This window comes from Leuciscus leuciscus (genome assembly GCF_965113295.1).
Source record: "Leuciscus leuciscus genome assembly, chromosome: 9".
In the NCBI taxonomy this organism is placed as follows: Eukaryota; Metazoa; Chordata; class Actinopteri; order Cypriniformes; family Leuciscidae; genus Leuciscus; species Leuciscus leuciscus.
The window spans coordinates 33,594,701-33,620,371 of NC_138733.1; the positions used below are offsets into that span (position 1 = coordinate 33,594,701).

Below are 25,671 nucleotides of genomic sequence, written 5' to 3' on the forward strand. Positions count from 1 at the left end.
CTCCCTATCGGTGAGTCACAATCGACCTTACTTCAGATTTAAAACGACAAATTGGGATCTCGTCTGTGAGCCCAATCACCTTTGAGTGTAAACTAAACGAGCCATTGGACACTGATGTGCGAGATTTGCATTGCGCACCCCGCACCGCAAAGTGGGTATATAAGGAAGCGGCGCTTGCATCGCACATTCAAGCTTTCACTTCGGAGCCGAGCGTTTCGTTGATTCTGCTCTGCAATCAACGGTACAAGTGTTCTACGAACCTGGAAGAAGCTCTTGTTACGGAATTATGTGTAATTTCGTATATGTTTTTATTCTGTATATTGTTTGTATTCTCCGTTATTGTTATTTCTGTGTGTTTTTTTATTTTTATTGCTGTTTGTTCTAAGCACCACCCCTCCACCTGGCTCCACCCCTTTGATTGACACGGGTTTAAAACTATCCCTTCCGCTCGCTGTTGCGATTCCGGGCCGGTCACACTTCTCCTGTCTCCTCTCCAGCCGTCAGACCATTATTGTACATGATTTAGATTCTGTTATGTCTTTTCTTTTCAGTGAGTTTTGTAGGATTGACCTGCCCTTTTCTTTGAAATCACGTTCGCTCTGTTTTGTTAGTGTATTTAGGGTAATTTGCTGGATACTTTGAGGGAAGTTAGTTTGATCAGTTTTGTTTGTTATTTTGGGCCTTGGGTCTTCCTGAAGATTATACACCCATTGGTTTATGTTACTCTGGAAATAAAAATATGTTATAGCTTTTTCCCCTTAATGAGCAAGCACTGGAGTGAAGTTGAGTCTTTTTAAAGATGTCATTCCACCAGTGTGTTTCTGGATGCGCTCGTTTCCTCGATCGCTGCCTCACGTGGGGTACGTGGAGATCCCCCTGGTGGTGTGCGCAGTTGCGATGCAATTTTGTCCACAAATCGCTGCCGCTGTGCCTTGCCACACTCATCCCCCTCTCCTTTTGCCCGCTTGCACAGTCTCTGAAGGCCTGGCTAGTGTTTCAGGCCGTCTTGCTGGCTAATTCGGACCATCAGACTCCACTATGCAATTCAGTTAGTCTGGCGTCCCCCCAAGATCAGGGGAACCCAGTTCACCTGTCCTGCGTGCAAAGATCGCAGTCCTACTGATGAAGGATGTGATACAGCCGGTCCCTCCAGCCAATATAAAGTCAGGGTTTTACAGCCCATTCTTCATTGTACCTAAGAAAGGTGGTGGGTTACGACTGATCTTGGACCTGTGTGTTTTGAATCAGGTCTTTCACCGGCTACCGTTTAAAATGCTGAATTGGTTTGCAGTGATCGACCTGAAGGATGTGTACTTTCATGTCTCAATTCTCCCTCGACACAGACCATTCCTGTGCTTTGCGTTCGAGGGTTAATCATATCAGTACAAAGTCCTCCCCTTCGGGCTGTCCCTGTTGCCTCGTGTCTTCACTAAAGTTGTGGATGCGGCCCTTGTTCCTATGAAAGAAAACTATCTCGACAACTGGCTCATACTGGTCCACACGCAAGAGCAGTTGTGCGAACACAGGGACCTGGTGCTCCAGCACCTCAGCCAACTGGGGCTCGGGGTCAACTGGGAAAAGAGCAAACTCTCCGTCATGCAGAGAATCTCTTTTCTTGGTATGGATTTGGACTCGGTCAACATGACAGCACATCTCACTAATGAGCATTCTCAGGCGGCCTGAATTCGTTCAAGGGCAGGACGGCGGTTCCACTGAAACGATTTCAGAGGCTCCTGGGGCATATGGCATCTGCAGCCACAGTCACGCTGCTGACGTAGCGTTGAACGTGACTGACTGATAGGGAATGTCTAGGTTACTAATGTAACCCTCATTCCCAGAAGGAGGGAATGGAGATGTTACGTCCCGTCGCCACAATAGCTGTACCACCGCTGAACGGCCGGGACACACCGTCTCGGCTCCTCAGCAGAAAACTTGAATGTGCGAGATACCCACTTTGCAGGGCGGGGTGCGCCAAAGTCCATTGGCTCGTTTATTTTACACTCGAAGGTGATTGGACTCTCAGACAAGATCCAAATTAATCAATTCAGTTCTGACGTAACATCTCCATTCCCTCCTTCAGGGAATGAGGGTTACATTAGTAACCTAGACGTTATCCTTATGGTTATCGTTATTGGTGTGAACGAGCCTTTACAAACATAAACAACACATGACGCCTCAGGAGATTGTGGTACAGTTAAAATAGCAGGACATAACGAGTCTTTGGTCACTGTAATATTACTTTTGTCAAAAATAGAGAATACCAAACACACAAGATGCCAGGTTACCACGCTGTCTTTCGTCGCATTTTTGGGAGTGTGTCGTGTTCCATACACACACAGAACGATTTAAATGCGGCTCTCACTCCTGAAACTTTACAGTGTGTATGTGGCCAATGTTTTACATGTATCTGAAATACTAAAGACATGGTTGTTGGTCTAAAGACATTTGATTTATTTTCTGATGTGACTTATTATTTTTTATTTTATGCATTATGTTTTCTTTAAATTATATGTAGGCAAATACCAGAAATGTAAATATCATTATAAAATGGCTCTAAAAACACACATAAAATCTACGAGTGGCATTGCATTAGATAACAAAATATCAAAACACATGGGCCATGGCAACTGTAGACAAATGATTCTACAAATGATTCTACATCTTATCTTAGAGCCAGTGTTATTTTAGTATCCTTGATATACTATTATACTTTTTGTAACATATTTTGAATTACATTTTATTTGAAGGTTTTCTGTTTTAATTTGAAAGTTTTAGTAACTTTGTTGTGTTTTTTATTTTTTATTACTATTAGTTTAGAGGGTTTTTATTCAGGCTTAGGTTATACTTTTAGTTTTTTTATTACTTCAATTTAAAATATTTCAGTTGTTTATTTTAGTTCAATTAATGGAAATAATGTTTTTTTTAATGGTTTTAGCTTTAGTTTCAGTTAACAATAACCCTGCTCAGAGCTAACTTCACATTTCTGAGCCATTTTTGCTGATTTTTAGTGGATGTATAAGCAAACTTCTTTTTGTGCTGCTTAGCTTGATTATTTTGTTATCTAATGCAACGACATTCATAAATATTTGAGTGTGGCTTAAGTGTCAAAATACTTTTTGGAGTCACTGTAGAATTGCCAATTGTGGCATCCCTTTGTGCTACAACTGGACTATGAAAGAAAGATCCACACCGAAAGGAAACTGTAATGTCCCCAGCTAGACTGGAAACTACAGGGTGTTTTCATCAGCCGTTTGAAATGGTGAGCGTTAATTGTTTCAGTGATTGACAGAATGAATGCTCCATCAGCAGACTGATTGAAAGAGAGAGTTCCTCGCTCCCGCCTCCCCGCTGCGAGATAAGAACCCTTCTCTCTCGCAGACACACGAGCATCTCCAAGTTCACCGCCACACATGGTCTGAATAGCTTAAGAGGTTTAGATGTGCCTTGCCTGTTCAGCTGTAAAACAAACCGGATGCTGCTTTACTGAAGGCTCCAGTTGAGAAGCGCTAATCGCTGCGGTAGGATGACGTGTGCAGGGGAAGAAGTAGAACAAAAGAGCTGGTCAGTACATGAGATCCGCAGCTCCAGTGCTAATGTCGGACTCTTTGGCCTCCTGAAAGGGGAACTGGATCCCAGCAAGGCGGATGAGCAAGATGTTGAGACCGTGCGTGAGGAAGGCGAGGAAGATGAGCCAGAAGGATCTGTCGTACCTCTCGCTTTGCGTCTTGTAGACGAAGCTGACCTCGTTGAAGTTGAAGATGATCTCGGTCAGGTGATGCAGCTTGACCTCAGAGGAGAACAGAATGAGGACCAAGCAGCCACAGAAACCTGTCAGGAAAGAGAATAATACATTTTGCATAATAGAAAAGCTGTTCTTTACGGAAGCTTGTTTCCACCACAGAATAAAAAATGAAAAAGTAATATTCTTGCAATTGTGAGTATATATCTCACAATTCTGAGAAAAAAAAGTAAGAATTGTGAGTTTATGAACTCAGAATTTATAAACTCGGGATTGCGAGGATTAAACACAGATTTGTAAGATATAAACTTGAAATCGCAAGTTATAAAGTCTGTATTGAGAGATATAAACTCACAATTCTGAGGAAAAAAAGTGTTAATTGTGAGGTATAAACTTGCAATTGCAAAAAAAAAGTCTGAATTGTGAGATCTTTTTTTTTATTCTGTGGCAGAACAAAGCTATCTCACGACCAATTCGTACAGTATGAGTGAGTAAAAGGTGGCTAATTCGTATAAATTCGTACGTCCTCACTCGTGTGAATTCATACGATTTGTCTAAACCCACGTGATGGTTAGGTTTAGGGGTGGGGCCAGTTGTAGGTCATTCGTAAAATATGTACGATTTTACCAAAAATCGTACGAGTGAGTTCGCATGAATTCGTACGAATTAGCCACCTTGTAAAATTCGTGTGAATTGCCGTTAAATCGGGTTGGGCAGAAACAAGCTTCCCTAATTCTGAAATGGTTAGTTCACCTAAAAATGAAAATTAGGTCATCATTCTCATGTTTTTGAGCTACAATGAATGTCAATGGGGTCCAAAACAACATTGTCCGTGCAATGAAAGTCAATAAAAGTCCAATGTATCTTCTTTTGTGTTTCCCTGAAAAAAGAAAGTCATTCAGGCTTGAAATACATGAGGCAGAGTAAATTATTCATATTTGGGTGATCCATTTAAAGTCACCATGAAATCAAAATGGACAATTCTTAATCTATTATGGAAAACTGCAGTATTTATTATAAATGATTTATCCATGCATATCATTATTTTTTTAATGAATGTATCCTCGTAATCTTTAATCAAAATAGCTTCCCCTCCCTCTTGCAGCTCATTTCTTCTTTTCTCTGCTGATGTCACTCACATGGGATCCACCAATAGCAAACCACGACCATCCAATCAATTCCTAATTGTGACCCTGGACCACAAAACCAGTCACATGGGTCAATTTTCTGAAATTGAGATTTATACATCATCTGAAAGCATAAGCTTCTTTTTTTTTTAAATAAGCTTTCCATTAATGTATGGTTTGTTAGGATAGGACAATATTTGGCCGAGATACAACTATTTGAAAATCTGAAATCTGAGGGTGCAAAAAAATCAAAACATAGAGAAAATCGCCTATAAAGTTTTCCATTTATGTTCGCGATTGTGCTGCATTCACTCACAAAAATACATGTTTTATATCTTTATGGTAGGAAATGTACAAAATATCTTCATGGAACATGATCTTTACTTAGTATCCTAATGATTTTTGGCATAAAAGAAAAATCGATAATTTTGACCCATACAATGTATTTTTGGCTATTGCCACAAATATACCCGTGCAACTTATGACTGGTTTTGTGATCCAGGGTCACAATTGACGAAATCAAGTCTACATTTGTTCTTCTTCAAGAAGCCGTTTCAAGGTCACAATAAAGAAGAAAAGAAAATTGCAACTTCCGTTTCATGCAGACTTTAAATGAGAGTAGTCTCAGAGCAACCATCCATGAGTTTAGCTGTATTCTTGAAGCTTGGGTTTTTACCACATCCCTTTACTGTAAAAGAACTTCGCTTCACTTGCCATTTATAAGTGCACTTCATCTTGGCAAGTATAAGAGATACTTTATCAACATTTAGCCTTTTATTAGAGCCTTCAATTACAGCCCAAATGAACAGTTCTGTCTGCTCTTTTTCATACAATGCCAGTGGATGGTGATTTATACTGTCAGTCTTCAAAAAGGGCAGAAAAGTACCTCAAGTAGTTCATATGACTAACACATACAAGTCTTGTGAAGAATAGTCCAAAGCATTACTTACTGAAAGTCTTGCCCTTTGGAGTTGCTATTTAATGCGTTTAATGATCAGTCATGAGATACACAGAAGCAGAACAAATGACATTTCCCGTCATTGATGTCTCTGTACAACATATTTAAATGCACACAAAGTTTTCAGTATAATTACTTCACTACACTATTGACAACAGACAACGGATATTTTTTGCCTGCAAAATTTCGCTAACGTATCCAAACCATTACGGTACGTTTTTACCATTTTGGATCTCAAAGGTAGAAATCATCATCCACTTTCATTGTATGGAAAACAGTAGTCAATATATTCAACCACACATCTCTTTTTGTTGCTTCATGGACAAAGGGTTTAGAAAAACAGAAGGGTGAGTAAATCATAACAGAATTTTCATTTAGGTTGAAATAATATTATGTATGTATGTATGTATGTATGTATACACTACCGTTCAAAAGTTTGGGGTCAGTAAGATTTTTAATGTTTTTAAAAGAAGTATCTTCTGCTCACCAAGGCTGCATTTATTTGATTAAAAATACAAACAAAAACAGTAATATTGTGAAATATTATTCCAATTTAAAGCTGTTTTCTATGTGAATATACAGTAAAGTGTGATCTGTATATCAAAAAGCTGAATCAACTGTGATCAAAGCTGAATTTTCAGCATCATTACTCCAGTCTTCAGTGTCACATGATCCTTCAGAAATCATTCTAATATGATGATTTGATGCTCAAGAAACATTTATGATTATTATCAATGTTGAAAACAGTTATTTACATTTTTATTTCATGATGCTATGATGAATAGAAAGTTCAAAAGAAGAAGTTTGGGGTCAGTAAGAATTTTAATTTTATTTTTGGGGGAAAGAAATAAAATAAATCAATACTTTTATTCATCAAGGATGAGTTAAACTGTTACAGTAAAGACATTTATAATGTTAGAAAATATTCTATTTGAAATAAATGCTGTTCTTTTGAACTTTCTATTCATCAAAGAATTTTGAAAAAAAATGTACACAACTGTTTTCAACATTGATAATAATAATGAATGTTTCTTGAGCATCAAATCATCATATTAGAATGATTTCTGAAGGATCATGTGACACCGAAGACTGGAGTAATGATGCTGAAAAATCAGCTTTGATCACAGGAATAAATTACAGTTTAAAATATATTAAAATAGAAAAAAGTCATTTTAAATTGTCATAATATTTCACAATATTATTGTTTTTTATTTATTGTTCTTTATCAAATAAATGCAGCCTTGGTGAGCATACGATACTTCTTTTAAAAACATAAACAAATCTTACTGAACGGGTAGTGTGTGTATATATATATATATATACTGTATACTACTTCGGAATTGCTATTGATCTCCAAAGTTTAACAGTGTTCTCTCTTCCCATCACTGCAAGTGATCCTGCTTTATTTTTTGACTTAATGGTTTAATTGTGTGGACAGGTCAAATGGCCTCCATCAGTACAAACACAACAGAGGCACCTGACACTAGAGATGGAGTGGAAATCTGGCCAGTTCCACCAAGCGCATTCATTTCCATCACTTTATTTATTTATCATGTCATTTATCAATTCTCTCTTCTCGGTATAGCTGAGCTCACTTTCTCACTACTCACAGATAAACAATCGCAGAGGCTCGTTCCTATCGTGGTTCAGTACAGACCCTGTCTGAGTGGATGTATGTGTGAAATATTTATCACATTCTGTCTTCAGGATCTGGATTTTCTCTCAAGACAAAAGAATTCAAGCGTCTATTGACCTGGTAAAAAAAAAAAAAAAACTTTACATTGCCAATGACTCTTTCTATAAAAGAAATTGTGTAAATGCTGTAGTTAGTTTGATATTTATTACATATTTCTTTTCTTATGAATTTAAGTAAATGTTTAATGGTATTATATTTACTAATTACTTGTATTTACTAAATCAATGAGGTTAAGGGTAGGTTTAGGGTAAGGGTTCGGGTTAGGCACTTAGTTGTGATGGGTACGGTTAGGGTAAGCGGCTACAGATTGCATCGTGTCTGTGTGTGTGTGTGTGTGTGTGTGTGTGTGTGTGTGTGTGTGTGTGTGTGTGTGTGTGTGTGTGTGTGTGTGTGTGTGTGTGTGTGTGTGTGTGAGAGAGAGAGCAAAGTCTTACAGGTTATCATGTTCCAGAGGTAAAGGCCCTGGGGTCCATGCAGTGTCTCATATGGGCTTCCGAAGGCATTGTAGAAGAAGAACCCACAGGAAACCGAGGAGAAGATGATGAGCACTGCGCAGAAGAAGATGACGCTCACATGTAGACTGGCTGGAACCACGTCCATCAGGTCAGGAAAAACTACAGAGTAAAGAGATTTCTAGAGTTCAAACTGTAGGTGAGTGTAAGGCTATGAATCATTCTGATTCATACATGAGTAAAATGTGTGGGGAGACAGTTTTTCATTTGTCATCATTGTCTTCAATCTCACTGTCTATGTGAGAGACTGTTGCATGTGTTTCCTTTTGAGTGATCATTATAAAATGCACTGAAATTTTCACTCAGAAATTGCAAGAACATTTCACAAATAATTACAAAGAATTGGCAGGTAAAACAACTAATTAAACATGACATTTTGAAGTAGAAAGACTAATATTTATATTCGAATTTTTTCATAAGTGAAAAACTAAACAAATTCACTAAAAAAGTCCTTTTTTTACAGTTTGAGTGTAGGTATGAAATGAAATGATTAAAAGTAATCTCTGTTAATTTAATATTAGCAGTATTATCTTTTTAATATTATTGTGGGATGCTTGGACATGTGTCAAGCCGAATTATGCAGTTGTTTAATTCTGTGTTTGTGTGTCGCTATGTAAGCATTTATTTATTGGATTAATTTATGGATATATGCAAAACCAGTGTCAAAGACAATTTCCTCTCTGTGACAAACAGAATGGACAATAAAATTTAACTTTCTGTCCCCAATTTGTATGCATCTCTTTACGAGTAAAAACTAATTTATAATGACACAATTTTAAAGGCGGCCAGTCATGACCTAATGGTTAGAGAGTTAGGCTAACCCCCAATCACTCCTCGGGCGCCACAGCAAAAATGGCTGCCCAGTGCTCCGGGTGTGTGTTCACGGTTTGCAGTGTGTGTGTATGTGTGTGTGTGTGTGTGTGTGTTCACTACTCACTACTCCTAATGTGTGTGCACTAACTTGGATGGGTTAAATACAGAGAGAAATTATGAGTATGGGTTGCCATACTTGGCCTTCACCTCACTTCACTTTTGTTCTACTAAATGTCTGGCTCTGGTATCTGGGCCTTTTCCAGATCTCATTAGGAAAGAATGCTGTTGTACATGAAGCTGTCATAAAAGATCCATCAGTTGAGACCCATTCAACGAGACTAGTCCCTCCCAAAACTCAAAAAAAAAAAAAAAACCTGAAAAGCTACATATTACTAGGTTCTAAATGAATCAGATGTCTCTTAAATCAGCTCCTTTGACTCTTACATTAAAAGTATACTTTCAAGGGGATTTACCTGCTATGCATGTGTGATGACTTTTGGAGGCTGCAGGAACGATTTTCCAAAGCATTAGGTTGATGACTAAAAGATGGTGTGTGTGTGTGTGTGTGTGTGTGTGTGTGTGTGTGTGTGGGTGTGTGTGTGGCCTGGTAAACCCTACATTGGAGAAGATGTCCCATTTTTTATAAAATAGGCCTATAGGCTACAGTTTCTACAGTATAAAAATAATTATGTCTATGGAAAGTCCCCGTAAAACATGAAAACACAATCATTTAATTATTTATTTTTGGTGGTAATATATATATATATATATATATATATATATATATATATATATATATATATATATATATATATATATATATATAACATTTGAAAGAGGTTTGTTAGTCAGTGGCCGCAAAAAAGTATTTGGACATTTAAAGGGATATTTCATCTAATATTTACAATTCTGTCATCATGTACCCATGTTGTTCTAAACCTTTTAATCTTTCTTTCATCTATAGCACACAAAAGGAGAACATTTTAATAATATATTGGTTGCTCTTTTCCAAGCTTTAATTTGGATCTTTTAAGGCTTCAAAAAGGATCCAAAAATAAAATATATTTTTTCAAATGTAGTCCATATGACCTATGCACTATATACCAGCCTTCTGATAACATAACTTCAGTGGAGACACATTCAAAAATATATGAATGTCATTGCATTTGATACAAAATCACAAATCACAAAAAAGTGGTGCCTGCAAACAAATGATGCAAGAGCTTTTCTTATCATTTATATTTGCAACCACAAAGACTTCCTTCATTTTGTACAGCATATCTATTGTTTTATGATTCACCAAATATTTGTGAATTGTTATTCTTGTTATAGGCTATAATGGCATTGGTTGAATTTGAGTGTCCAAATACTTTTGAAGGCGCTCATTGCAATTTGTCTTGTATTATTGCATTGCTATGAGAACCCCTAAAGAACTCTTTATATTTCTGGTGTGTTTTTAAGACTTTTACTGTCATTATCTTACGATGATTAAGTTACTCACAAGAGAAATAAAAGGGTCTGTCTCCCAGACCACACTGTTTCATCCCCTTCCCGTGGAAAAGCCCGTAGGTCGCGCTCCCGATGAATTTCTCCAGCTCTGCTCCCGATGCGTTGACGATCTGTGCGCCCGTCTGACACAGAACAGCCGCTTGAACCCAAAACTGAGTCCCCATCGCAGCTGCCACGACCAGAACACAACCAAAGCAGAGCACCCCTGCGATGGAGAATATGATTTTCTTTTGACGGCTAGGCATTGTGTTTGACACGGCGACGAGCACAGACTCAGTAATCAATGGATATCCACACGTCAATCTTCCTGTAATCCAGTATGGGAAAAGACATTGTGCTGTTGTCGATTTCCCCTCAAGTCTAAATCATGAATGCTATAAAGTGCTCTCTTATGCTCAAATACACATGTTGAGAGAGTAAAGTTGTATCCCAATGTCTTCTCTGGATAGTGTTACGCCAAGCGCGTTCACTGCACTCCGTCACCAAGCAACCGGGTTGAATGTCTCGCACCAGTGATCGGGCATGATGTGACCTTACCCTGGATTGGTTACTGGATCAACATCTCCTTCGCCAATTAATAAAGCCATTTCACTGCTACAGTTGAACTTTAAATATGGAGTTTATCGTGTGTGATATGATGGAGGATTTATGGATAGCTACATGTGTAAATTCATTTAGTTAAATTTAGTTCCCATAAAATAAAAATGAACAATAGTTCTACAGCATCTATTCATCTTAGTCTAATATATATATTCAGTTGAGTGCAACAGTCAAAAATATTCGAGATAGCATTGTTCCTCCTCCTTCCCCTCGAATACCTTTTATCTCCAGGCCAATAACCCTGGATAAGATTTCTCCGATAACATTAGAAGATCTCACTAAACTAATTAGCTCTATGAAAACCTCCTCTGGTCCTCTGGATGTGGTACCCACTGCTTTTTATAAAAATGTTATTGACGCTATTGGCCCATGTGTGCTTTCTATAATTATTAATTCACCAACATCTGCTCAGGCTCCAAATTATTTTAAACGAGCTGTTGTTCAACCACCTAAAAACAATCTTGATCCATCCTTGCCTAAAATTTATAGACCCATTTCTTAGTTACCTTTTATGGCGAAGGTCCTGGAAAAGTGTGTTCATCAACTTACAGCTGTTTAAAATGATTATAATGTGTCGGCTCTTCTTAGGGTTTTTAATGTTCTGTTAATGCAAGGTGATGCAGGTAACTGTTCTGTTCTTACCACTGCTTTTGGTACTGTTCATCACTGCATAGTTGAGAGGCAGTGTGTTTCTCTGGAACACCCTTGAAGTGGTTATCTTCATATTTATCAGATTTATCAAATATCAGGTCTTTTTCAGTTAGAGTTCAGAATTATGCCTCATCGACAGCATCTTTGTCCTGTGGTGTTCCCCAGGGTCCTGTTTTGGCCCCTTTGCATTTTGCATTATACTTGTTGCCTCATGAAATTATGAAATTGTCTGTTCTTTTATATTGTATAAACTCTATAAAAGTTTGAATGGCAAAAATTAAATACTGGGAAAAAAACAGAAGCATTTACTTCGGCTCCTGCTGGTGTTGTCCCTAAGGTGAGGGAAAGTTGTGGCCCTTTATCTCTCTCTGTTAAAGGTGCTCTAAGCGATGTTGGGTGACGTCACTTCTTGTTGACGTTCAAAGTATTGTCAAACAAAACGGAGGCTAGCTCGACCCTCCCTCCTCCTCATCCCGTCCCCTCCCCCTCCCTTCTGTGCTTCCTGAAACAGTCATGCACGCGTTCATCGGAACGTCGTCTCTTTGGTCGTGTGTCGGCCATATCAAAATTCTCACGAATATACATTTTTAACGTTAGTCGTTGTTTAGGACATCTCTCCTCTAGCTAACTTCCCTCTTCATGCTTCTCTCTCCTCCACTCCCCACACCCCCCTTTCATGTGCACGCACACTAACCCCCCAACCCCCACCCCCAAATCATTCTTGTCGGTTATTGGCTGGAACACTGTTTGTTATGTTTCGTGGTCCAGGCTGAGCCAGTTTGTTTTTCTTGCCATTTGTGGAGCCTGGGCTGTCTACAGAGATCGTGTTTTTTACAGTGTGATCAGGGGTCAGGCAGCTAGCGGATAGTGAGGAGATGTTTGCTGGATGTGACAAAAAATGTGTCAGCCTAAAAAACGTGTGACATCGCTTAGAGCACTTTTAAACTTCCCCTTCATAATTTATGTGTTGACAGGCCTTGAGTCTTGATCATAAAGTTAACTCTCTGGTTCGTACTTGTTTTTATCAGTTGAGAAACATTGCAAAACTGAGGCCAGTTGTGTCTACAGTGGAGATGGAGATGATCATGCATGCTTTCATTTCCTCCTGCCTTGATTATAGTAATTCTCTTTTTACTTGTCTTAATTCATCTTTGAAACGATTACAAGTGGTTCAGAATGCTGCCGCCGCGCTTTTAACTATGATTTAAGTCATCAAAGAGATCACATGTAACACCAATTAAAATGTCATTACAATGGCTCCCATGTCAGATTTAGAATTCAATTTAAAATCCTTGTGATTGTGTTTAGAGCATTGCATGGGGCTCCGTGTGTAAAGCGGCTCACGCTGAAAATAACAGCAACATTTTGTCACATTTAGCTTCAAACAATGTTTAAAAAACTGGTATGAATTTTTGACGGTCACTTTTTAGCACATTTACAACAATATTTGTCAACTTAGAGATATTTTAAATAGTTAAATCTAAATATTAAATGTTACACCTAAATGTTAAATGTTAAATCTAAATGTTAAATCTAAATCTAAATCTAAATGTTAAATCTAAATGTTAAATCTAAATGTTTATCATTTATCAAATCTAAATTTGCATATTAGTTAAATATTTAGTTTCACCCAAAACATTAAGATTCAACATTTAGATTTAGATTTAACATTTAGATTTAACATTTAGATTTAGATTTAACATTTAGTTTCAACATTTAGATTTAGATTTAATATTTAGATTTAACATTTAGATTTTGATTTAACATTTAGATTTAGATTTAACATTTAGATTTAACATTTAGATTTAGATTTAACATTTAGATTTAGATTTAACATTTAGATTTAGGTGTAACATTTGATATTTAGATTTAACTATTTAAAATATCTCTAAGTTGACAAATATTGTTGTAAATGTGCTAAAAAGTGACCGTCAAAAATTCATACCAGTTTTTTAAACATTGTTTGAAGCTAATGTGACAAAATGTTGCTGTTATTTTCAGCGTGAGCCGCTTTACAAACGGCTCCCCATAACTGCAGGGCCAAGCTCCTGTTTATATAAAAGAGTTGTTGCAACCTTATAACTCCAGTAGGAATCTAAGATCCTCCAAACTGGTCTTGTTGTCCCTCGCTCCAGATTAAAGATTAAAGGTGACTATGCCTTTGAGGTGATTGCTCCTAAACTGTGGAATGCTCTTCCTTTGGATAATGCTAAAGCTATATACTGTATGTCATTAATTATAAAGCAAGAACCCCCATAAGGAACGATACCGCCAAAGATAATTGTGTTCAGTAAACTCAAGTAACTTGCCAAAGTGGTCTCGTCTGAAATCTGATTGTATGCTCCTACACATTGTGACATTTGTGTATATATACAAAAACATTCTTTCATGTCCATGTTTTGACATAACCTTCTAACTCAGCCTACGCTAAGATTGTCTGACACAGTCATATCATCAGAGACATGACTCACAGAACTGACATCAATTCTGTCTCTTTCACTCATTTCTGGGAATAATGAGGTAACTGAAAATACAACCAAAAAGGTCATTAATGAAATAAGAGACAAGACAGAGACATTATTAATAGTGGTATTGATTTATTAAAAATCTTAAAAGTCCCCCTGTGGTGAAAATCAAGCTTTTAATGTTGTTCATATGTCTATGTGGTGTTTGTAATATGCTTTAAGACAAACCATGTGCAAATTCTTAAGTCGACAGCATTGCTGAGTATTTTCGCCTTAACACTGCAGTGAACCAAAGACAGTCTCAAAAATGCGGTTTGAAATCGCTGGTGTTTCTGACGTCAATGAGTGATCAAGGTCAACGAGTGATCATCAACAAGTGGATCTCTGAGCTGGTGTGAGTGAGTGGAGGCGTGGATAATTTGCAAATTCATAGAACCGCATATACTAAATGAGGCAAGGGTGTAGAGTTACATTCAAGCTAAAAAAAAAAAAACATTTAAATGTGTTATTTTGGTAATCAAATATGAGCTTTAAGGGATACAATTATTGACTACAGGAGGACTTTAAGAGTTAAAAGAGTCTTTAAAAAAACATCTCTTTATAATCCACCCTTACAATTTAAATTATACTTGATTTGTAGATTTTTATTAGGAATTTTGGATCTGGAATACAATTTACTCTGAATGATCAATGCTTACATAAATAAAACTTTAAAAAAAAATGTGCAAGTCTCTTGGTCCTTTCCCTGTCCCATCACAAATCTTTTCTCCCACTTTGCTTCTTATCAGTTGTCCCAATATAAAGACAAAACATGGGACTTTCCATAGTCAATTATTTTTATACTGTACAAATCACCCTAACCCTAAACCCACCATCACAGAAAACTTTCTGCATTTTTACATTTTCAAAAAACATCACTTTGATGATTTACAAGCTGTAGCCAAAATAAATACAGTACAAACATCATTGTATAATCAACCTCTGAGCATTATTGCACAGTCCATCTTCTGTAGCTTTAGTCATATTAGAAGGCTTAATGTTTAAATATATACATATTTTGCTCAAACATTTTCATGAACTTGTATTGCAGTGACTTTTTCAACTGAAATTTTGTGCAATTTTTGGCCAAAGGTCTTTGTGCATTCTCCTTTCCCCCAGACTTATTCTGCTTTCTTGCTTTTCCTACATTACCAATCTGCAGTTCAACAAGAAACTTTCTTCACCCTATATTCAGATTCAACAATGGATTCTTATAATTGGTGTGTAACTCTCATCCAATGGAAGTTTCACTCTGGATCTGCATCTGGAACGGCACGTTTGATTGAGAAGGCCTTCGTGATCTGACGCCTAAATGCACGGCAGATGACAAAGTACAGCACAGGATCAAAGCACAGGTGCAGGATGGCGAGAAGTAGAGTAGATTCTTTGGCCAGGAAGAGATTCTTCCTCAGGGTGCATTCGGTGATGACCTCTATCTGCGTAAAAGTGTACGGCATACGCACAGCGTGGTACGGCACGAAGCTCACCACGTAAGCCAAGGTCACCAATGCAATGTTTATGAAGGCATGTCGGGCACTAGCCTGTTGCTCAGGGTCGGACTCACGGCGACCCCAAAGCTGCTTCAAGACCAGGCCGTTGGACAACAGCACCGCTACTGAAGCGTTGAAGAAGATAGCCATGCCCAGAAATACAGACAATGTGTGCCAGTGCTTGCCGAAATCATCTTTTAAGTCAGAACATGTTAGCCCAACTTTGTCTTCGATGTTTTCTTTGATAGGAATGGCCATGTTAGGAACATTGATGAAGAGTACGAGGAACCAGACCACCGATGACATTAGAACCGCAAAGCCCACCTCCTGCAATCGCAGCAGTTTGGAGCTGCGAGTGATCTGGAGGTAGCGCTGAACGCTAACAAAAGCTAGAAAGACGATGGACGCGTACATGTTGATGTAGATGAGCGGCGCACTCACTTGGCAGTGAAATATGGTCAAACTCTTTGAATCATTGCCCAGATCTTTGGCAATCTTGACAGGTAACGCCAGCATGAGGAGGAAGTCGGATATCAGAAGATTAATAAAGTAAACATTAATGCACTTTTTAACACTTCGGCTGGTTATGAAGGCCCACAGTGCCACCATGCTGGCAGCCATTCCAATCATGAAGATGAGGATGTAGAAGGAGGCGAAGGGCACCATGTTGTCGTTGACCACGCAGTTGCTGGTATTTGGAGTCCCCATTTTTTGGATCTGGACTGTGTAAGCTCTAAACAAGGCCTATGTAAATAAATCAAGACTATCGAATAAATACTTTTTAGTTTTCTTCACGTGTCTACTTTTTAACTCTTGTCAGACCACCGAGAATAACAATCCCATTTGATTACAGTTCTACCTTTCACTTCACTAGAAAGTAAGAGGTATTGGAGGAGGAAGTGGTAAATCCCCTGTTTAAGCATGCAAAAGCATTTTCCTGTTTAGCACGCACAGAGATATGATGTCACCTATCAGCATCAGATAGTAAATGGCATGTCGAAAGCCTGGAAAGAGACAAAAAGAACAAATATAAGTATTTATTTATCCATGGTTCTTGTTTTAATGATGTTTCACAATTATATATGAACTGTTTATATGGATATACAGTATGAACTTGCTTAAGCTGGTCTAGATTTAAACTTCTAGTTTGCTTGATAACAACTTGTATCAAGGCAACTGCAATCGAATCATCAATTCTAGCATATTAAATCAAGATAGGAATACCAGACAGTGTGTTATGTTGTAAAAAGGTAACTCCTTGCAATAAGGTTTCATTTGATAACATTAGTTAACTACATTAGATTACATTAGAACTAATAACATTAATCCTTTTAAAGCATTTTTTTAATCTTAGTTAATGTTAATTTCAAAATGTACTAATACATGATTAAAATGAAAGATGTGTCTGTTCGCATATTATTTAATGGACCTGTGCTAACATGAACTAACAGTGAACAGTTGTATAACGTTAACAATGAATAAATACTGTAACAAATGTATTGCTTATTGTTAGTCATTGCATTAACTAACATTAACTAATGGGACCTTAAAGTGCCCCTATTATGGATTTTTGAAAATAACCTTTCATGAAGTGTATAATATAGCTCTAAGTAAATGAAAACATCCTGCAATGTTTTAAATCTGAAAGTGCACCGTATATATCAAGTTATTGGGCCTTATCTTGCACCCAGCGCAATTGACTTTGTACACCGACGCATGTATCATTCCTATTTTGCACCCGCACACAGCGGACTTTTCCCTCCACAGACGCACGTCGGTAAACTAGGAAATACACTTGTGCTCCCGGGGGCGGTTTCAGTGCAAAGAGGAGGCGTGTTCCGGCGCAAACGTTCCCTGGTGCTATTTTGCAGGTTTAGAAAACAATTCCGCCACTGACCAGGAAAAACCTAGTCTAAAGTCAGTGGCGCGTTGCGCATGTTATTCATATGCTATTTTAAGGGCGCATGCTTGGCCATAATGTAGCGTGTGCACAACGCGCATGCACTTTGCTTATCTCATCTACACAGAAGCAGCAGTTTTCATTTTTTGCAAATCATACATTATTACAAGGAAAAATATTAGGTATTGTAGGTCTTGATAAGCCTAGAGCTTCTACCTATCCCTTTTCGAACAGTGTGATTATTATGCAAAAAAAATTGTTTTTTCTTGTTTTTGTTTTATTTTTATTGTTGGATATTTCATGTGTTGCTGTCTTTGGTTTAATTTATTTTTTAATTGTTCAAAATAAAGATTTCATTCATTCATTCATTCATATTAACACACGAGGGAAATCATTGTTGTGTCCATGAAGATGTGAAAAAATGTGTCTTTCAAAGTAAGAGTCGACTCTGAGTCAATGAAATTAATCGTTTTTCAAACCGGTCATAAGCTGTTTAGTTGTGACGTCAAGACGAAACATTAGCATATTGCCCGCCCATTTATTGCGCGCGCAGACACCAGGGAAAACTTGAACCCCCTCAAACACTGCAGCTGATTCCTGTGGATACTGGACAGCATCATGTCGAGAAGATGCTGTGCTCTACAATGTGAAGGTAAAGACAGTTTCTTTCCGCATTTCTTTCAATGTTTCATCGATTGATATGGTAAAATCGACGTCATCGTTCGTTACTGTGTTTAGTTTATGTTGTAGGAAGCCTCAGGAGGACACGCAGAGCTGACGTTGTTATGTCAATGGCCGTTTTTGTTTTCGACACGCGCACTATACATGGTAGACCAATCAAAATAGACTGAGCTGTCTGGCCAATCAGAGCAGTGCAGCTCGTGGAAAGGAGGGATTTAGAGAGATTGATTCATCTGACGAGTCGTTTGAGAATCATTGAAAAATGTGGTGATGTGCAAATGTAAATTATAAGAAAGTGAAACAGTTTTTTTGACCTTTGATGCATATAAACCTGTTGTAGGAGACTCCAAAACAATATTAGGAAACTTTAAAATTGCACAATAGGGGCACTTTATGTGAAGAGTTACCAGTAAGTTTAGACCACCTGCCAGTCAACTTGTTGTCTAGTAAACATTCTTGTCCTCAACGTCCATAAAAGCAGTTATTGAGGGCTCTTATAAGAAGGTCCCATAAAAGTTAATGGACACCTCATATGAAGAAACTTTGGGGGCATCATTCTGTTTCATTTAATTAAAAAGAATAAATAAAATTACAACTTTGAATGCACTTATTTGCATAAGAAACATAATTAATACTAAAAATGTTCAAAGTTATATACACTCAAAAAAATTATTTTAGCTCTTTGTTCAATTTCATTAATTAAAATGAGCATATACGACACAACCCTTCATAGAAATGATTCCAGCTTAATTTCATTAAATGTAATCAATGTAATTTTTAAAACATTTGGTTTACCACATTTAATTGAGTCAACATGAATATTTTTCATTCGTCTTAACCGGATGTCACTCAAAAAATGAATTTTGGCCTCTTAATTAATTAAAATAAGCAAAAGTAACACGATTGTTTAATATTGTCACAACTTAATTTAATTGTGTTCAATCAACCTAATTCATTTGTGTGAAAACTACATGAATCATTGTTGTTGACATCTAACTGGGCAGTGGATCTGTAGTTCCCAGCATGCTTTGCAAGGGATTGCATTAAGGGGGTCAATTTAGGGAAAAGGTGTTATTTTATTTGTTTTTCAGTAAATGGAAAGATGTTGTTAGTTAATGTTAGTGTTTAATGTTCAGTTATGTTAGAAACTTAGAGGACTTTCTGTAATGTTTTTGAATTTTGTGGTTACCATTATGCAGAAGAGTGGCGACTGTGTTTAGGCTGTGGGCTCAGTGTTCACTATGTGTAAACCTCACTTGCAACCCTGCACAAGTAATTTTATATTACTATGTAAAAAATGGTTTTAATTCAATTGAACACTAGTAGTGTCTATCATTAGAAGTGATCGTAGAGTCAAATTAACTAAAATTATAATGTTGGTGATTTAAGGCAGGACAAAATTAAATGTAGTTAACCTGACAAAACTTTATCTAGCAGGAATGACTAAATTAATTTTAATTCATACAACAAGATTACAACAAATTATTTCAAACTAATTCCATTTTGTTGGAAAAATGTAATTCAATTTCGTGGAAAACCTTTCCTTAATTTAATTAAGTTCGTTCAACAGATAATTTTTTTGAGTGTACAACAAGCAGGTATGTTTAGGTAACACTGCTAATTCAAGTGAAGCTGCTGCTTTGAGTTCAAATTAATTAATATCAGTATCACTTAAAAAAGAGTAGCAAATGAAATTATGCTCATGTCACATCTACTTGCGCATTAATAATACAATAATTGGGAGTTCTTAAAGTATATAATTTTTAATAGTTGAGAAGGGTTTTGTGGTAATAAAGCCTTTATTGTACATTTTTACTTGCTATAAATATGACATAAATATCAACTAATTTATTTAATTTTACATTTTTCAACACCTGTTGCACTCAAGAGATCACAATTTAAACACCCAACAGGCTACCTTAACACTAGAACTACCAAGGCAGTCATTTTGACTGTTTTAAAATTTTGCAATAAAATAACTTTGTTGAAAGAAAACCCATGTAACTATAGGACCCTGACTTTTCCTAAATGTGTCTATATTTTATTCTATCATTGTTATTTTATTAAAATTACAAGACACAAAAGAGTTTTGAGTATTTCTACCTTGAATGGCCATAACAGTCTCATAACATAACCGTATGACCGTATGCATACAATTTTCAATGTAATTTTACAGCATGATATTTTTGCTCACTAAAACAAATATTGGTTGCTAAATCAGTTCATTTTCTCGCAGTTTATTATATTTTCATATTATTTTCCCGTGACGGTCAGAATGACTGTTTTGGCCAGTTTGGGGCATATGCGTTTCATATGTGCCCATAAAAGTTTTACCCATGCATTGAAATGCATATTGACGATGTTTTTGTAAGTTATTGTATTCTAATATCCAAGGATGAATACATTTGTTTTCATTTTACAAAGAAAATAATAGAAAATTGATAACTTTCGACTTTGTATCTGTAATTACAATAGCTGTTCTGTGGTTGTCGATGTAAATAGATTTTCACATATACATTAGAATTAAAATGTAGTGTTCTGATGTTTATTATTACCTATCCTAACATTACAGATCCATTTATTCTTAGATTTGATATAGCTTATTGAAATTATATGCAAATAATGTATGAGCGGTCAGAATGACTATGGCCATTATAGGAGTTAGAATTCCGGTAGTTCTAGTGTTAAATGCCTAAAGCCCATATTTCTGATAGTCAGAGGGCTTATTCGGTCTTCTTCAAGTCTTAGCACTAACTGAGCATTTCACTATAATGCTTCCTGAGCATTATCATTTCAGGAAAACAAAATACAACGTAAAAAAACTGCATCTTTCTCAAACTAATCCACTACTGCAATACAATCTTGTTTGGATCTTGTGTGCCAGTTGATTTCAACCAGACCAGAACAAATAAATGATGTCTTTTTCTCAACAATCATCATTTGAAACTACAAATAGATACTGGATTATGATGGGCAGACAATTTTATATAGTTTTGACAAACCAGGACTCTTTTTTTTTTTTTTTTTTTGCATATTCTGCAAATGGTGATAAAGAGTGAAAAACCCTGAATTGTCTGCATACATTTATTTTTCTTTAGGGAAGTGAGTCAGATTGTGGTCAGTTAATGTGCTGAAAAAAGGAAACTTATCTACATTTATGGACAATAAAATACAGTGAAACTTGGAATGACTGTATATCTATTATTAAACATTAAATATTATTTGCTATTTGTTTGAATTCAAACTGTTCTTTTATACGTTTGAATAATTCCAATTACACATAGCCTACATATTCTTTATTCCTGCATTCATTAAAGGACATTTTTATGCCATTACCCCCACCTGTCTCTCCAAGGTGAACATATTTTACTCTTTGCTTTGAATACATATTGAAGGTCAGTCCTCAAATTAACATTTTTAGAAACCTCCAACTAATCAGATCCATAAAATGTCAGACGAGAAGAAACAGACACATGGCGCTTCATATCAGAATTAGAATTTGAGAACTTACCTCATCATACTCTCCAAGAGACTTCAGATCAGACGGTGGAATAATGCGATTCTGCTCTCTAGCTCTACATTGGTCTTGTTGAACCCCTTAACAGCTATTGAGATACTTGTTTGAAGAGTTTCTGCGTTGGTTCAACAACAGTACAATGCAAATCCAGCTTCCTCTTTTCTTAGGTGTTCGGTTTTAATTGTATCAGCCAATGGTGGAAAGCACGTAGTGCAATGACGCACCGGAAACCTGAACTTTCCAGATTCGCTGTCTGTAGATGACCACAAACCACTAGTCTAAAAAGACTGTTCACTCTTATTTGCATGCGCTCTCTGTCAGTTCCTGGTTTAAACATGTTCAACGTGTTAGACAATAAAGTTGCACTGGGCCGGTTCACACAGAATGCAGTTTTGCTGTTAAAAACGTGAGATGCTGGTCAGCAGAACAAAAAAAAAAAAAAAAAAAAAAAAAAAAAAAAAAGGGAGCAGGGGGGTTCCCAACCACGTTCCTGTTTAGTAACCATTCTTCGTCACCAATGGTCTTAATCTAATTCATAAAAATATGTTTGTTGGTGTAAAGTCAAGTTAGTTCGTTTTTTTTTTTTTTTTTTTTTTTTTTTTTATTAGAAATTTTACATTACAAAAAAGCAAAAGAAAACAAAATACATTTAGAAAATGTATACAACTCAATGAATGATAATATCAACAGAAGTAAGAATATAAATAATTATTAATATCATCCACCATTAATAATGATAATCTAAAAAGGAAAAGAGAAAAAAAAAAGAAGGATAAATTAAAAACTTAAGAACAATCAGGGCGTATGCAGTTTCAGTAATAAAGCACAAGCAAACATTCAGTAGAGGGCAGAGCAGACAGCATACAATGCTCTACATTACTGGTCAGAGTCAGTGTTGAACTGGGTAAGATGATCCAGAAATGGTTGCCATATACGGTAAAAGTTCTCAATAATTCCATACCGCACTCTCTCCATGTGGAGTATTCCAGTGAGGCAAGTCAACCAGGTCTTGAACTGAGGAACAATATCTGATTTCCAGAGTCTTAAAATGATGCTCTTAGCAATAATCATTCCATAAATAATAGTGCTTTGTACAGAGACATTATGGTCTGACAGATAAACAGAATATCCAAATAATGCAATCTCTGGATCAGGGTTAAGCACAAAATACATGTCAGAGAACCACCTAAATATGTTACGCCAAAACTCGTGAAGTTTAGGGCATGTCCAAAAGAGATGGGTAAGAGAGCCCTCTGCAGATTTACACCGGTCACATGTAGGAGAAACGGTGGAGAAAATTCTATGTAATTTAAATTTTGAATAGTGCAATCTATGCATCACCTTAAATTGAATGAACTGATGCCTAGAGTTAATAGAACAAGAACGAACCCTGCTAAGGCTCTCCTCCCACACTTCAGATCCAATCTGTATACCCAATTCCTCCTCCCAAGCATTTTTTAAAGAATGTGTAGAATAACTTATTTCTTCAGAAAACACAGTAACAAAATCTGAAATCAAATGTTTGGAATCAGGGGAGCCCAACAATAGTCTATAAATCCTCCTTTCCTCTGGTAGAGATTCAAAATTGGGAACTGCATGGCGTACATCATTTCTAATCTGTAAATGTCGGAAAACGTGTGTTGTGGGTAGAGAAAACTTTTCTTTTAATTGAGAAAAAGAAGAAAAATGTTTGTATATATATAAATCGTCCAAGGTAACAATACCATTCAGCCTCCACATGTTGAATGTTGCATCTGAGAGAGAAGGGGGAAATGCCAGCCCGATCTCACGGGAAAACGTACAAATTCTACAAAGTGGCTTATTCGTACGAATTCATACGACCTGACTCGTACGAATTATTACGATTTTTGCAAAATCGTACATATTTTACGAATTGGCCAATTCGTATAAATTCATACGAATGACCTACCCCTGACCCCGCCCCTAAACCTACCCATCACGTGGGTTTAGACAAATCGTACAAATTCGTACGAGTGAGGTCGTACGAATTAGTACGAATTAGCCAACTTTTTATCATTCGTACGAATTCGTACGAATTGGTCGTGAGATAGCGTTGGAAATGCGTGATTTCGATATACTGGGGCGAAAATAGCAGTGTCAGGTAATCTGCATACCTTCTTAATTTGGTGCCATATTTTCAAACGGTTTGAAACAATACAATTATCCACCTTAACAGATGTATGCAATACAGGAGTTGAAAAGAGGAGTGTGTTAGAAGATTAATGAACATAATGTACCATAAATATGAAAAAGGGCTCTAAAGTGGCTGCTTTGTGCTTAGACACAGAAAAGGCTTTTGATCAGGTGGAATGGCCTTATGGTGAGAGTTATGGAGGAGTGTGGGTTTGGTAGTCGTTTTGTGTCATGGATTACAACATTATATGCTCACCCAACCTCTTCCGTACTCACAAATCAATAAAAGTCAAAGTCCTTTTTATTACATCGAGGGACACGTCAAGGATGTCCCCTCAGCCATTTGCTTTTTGCAATTGCGATCGAACTCCTGGCAATCAGTATTAGAAACAATCCATGTATTGAGCCTGTGAGACTGGGAAATGTAGATCATCACATCTCCTTATACGCAGATGATGTTGTTCTCTTTTTGTCGAATCCTGAGCAGTCGGTCCCTTTACTGTTAGATCTTATAGAATCTTTTGGTACAGTCTCTGGATATACAATTAATTGGCAGAAGAGTGAATTTATGTCTTTAAGTGCTGATCTTGATACTGAATTCTTACACAATCTCCCTTTCAAAATTACAGACAGACTTAAGTATCTTGGAGTTGTTTTGCCCAAAAACCCTAAATTAATTTTTAAGTTGAATTTTCTTCAGAAATTGGAGGATTTAAAGATAGACATTGGCAAATGGAGAACTCTCCCTCTTTCCATGATAGGCCGTATAAACGCTGTTAAAATGGTCTCTCTGCCTAGATTCTTGTATCTCTTTCAAAACATTCCAATTTTTTTGACAAAGTCTTTTTTCAAAACATTAGATTCAATTATCCTGCCTTTTATCTGGGGTTTTAAAGCTCACAGAATATCAAAGATACATTTACAGAAACCAAGGGAGAAGGGTGCATGGTGTTGGAAACTTTTATTCCTTCATCGAAGCAGAAACCAATGAGACTTGAGATGGATTTTATAAGCAGAAGAGATTTATTCTTCCATGTCTGTAGTTCATCAAGTCTGTAGTTCATCATCATCAAGTCTAATCTAAAGAAAGTTGCCTTGCATTTTTATATACATTTAGGGGGAGGGATTTACATTGAAGTTGAACAAAGCATGTAAATTAAGGATACAGGTTAAGGAACCGTCCTAGACTCCAGCGTGTTACCAGTCTCAATCCAATCAGCTATTCAAACGCATATATGCTAATCCAATCAGCCTGACTAGATTGCCCATACATTAACATTATCATAGAGACAAAAGCACAGCTGTACATTGAGCTTAATGGTCAGGAAATGCATAAAGACAAAGGGTGAGGGTGAGAGTCGTCTCAGCAATTAGAGAACAGGACTGGCAGGGATCTCTTGATATAATCATCATACTGTAACTGAATCTTAAAATGCTAACTTCAATGTACTCAACTTTTACTGTTGCAACCTAAATTAAACATTTAATAAATTTGTAATACAACAATGGGCTAGGGTTACCTTGCTTCTTGCATTACTATTGGGCAGCGAATGCAAGGGCACTTGTTTATTGGCAGGGGGATTATAAAACAGAAATTTCTATTGACACTCTCCCCTGGGTTGCTATTGAAAAAAAAATAGCGTTAAAAATAGTTATCTTCCAGCACTCTATTAGGAACAAAACCAGTTTGATTCATGTATAATGGATGAAATATATTTATTTAACCTATTAGCTAATAATTTTGTAAAAAAAAAATAATGTCAGAGTTAAGTAATGCAATAGGCCGATAAGATGAAGGCTCGGTCTCATCCCTACCCTCT

General features: G+C 36.8%; 2 protein-coding genes across 2 annotated transcripts; both read right to left on the reverse strand.

Moving 5' to 3' along the window:
* Nucleotides 1-750: 750 nt before the first annotated feature.
* On the reverse strand, nucleotides 751-13,270 carry clrn1 (clarin 1). The gene is made up of 3 exons (XM_082180735.1): nucleotides 10,347-13,270; nucleotides 7,955-8,134; nucleotides 751-3,828 (listed from the first exon to the last, which is right to left on the reverse strand). Exons 1-3 carry the CDS (start codon nucleotides 10,597-10,599, stop codon nucleotides 3,563-3,565), a joined length of 699 nt encoding a protein of 232 aa, XP_082036861.1. The 5' UTR covers nucleotides 10,600-13,270; the 3' UTR covers nucleotides 751-3,562.
* Nucleotides 13,271-14,182: 912 nt separating this feature from the next.
* On the reverse strand, nucleotides 14,183-21,890 carry gpr171 (G protein-coupled receptor 171). The gene is made up of 2 exons (XM_082181080.1): nucleotides 21,692-21,890; nucleotides 14,183-16,603 (listed from the first exon to the last, which is right to left on the reverse strand). Exon 2 carries the CDS (start codon nucleotides 16,305-16,307, stop codon nucleotides 15,357-15,359), a length of 951 nt encoding a protein of 316 aa, XP_082037206.1. The 5' UTR covers nucleotides 16,308-16,603; nucleotides 21,692-21,890; the 3' UTR covers nucleotides 14,183-15,356.
* Between the last annotated feature and the right edge of the window lie 3,781 nt (nucleotides 21,891-25,671).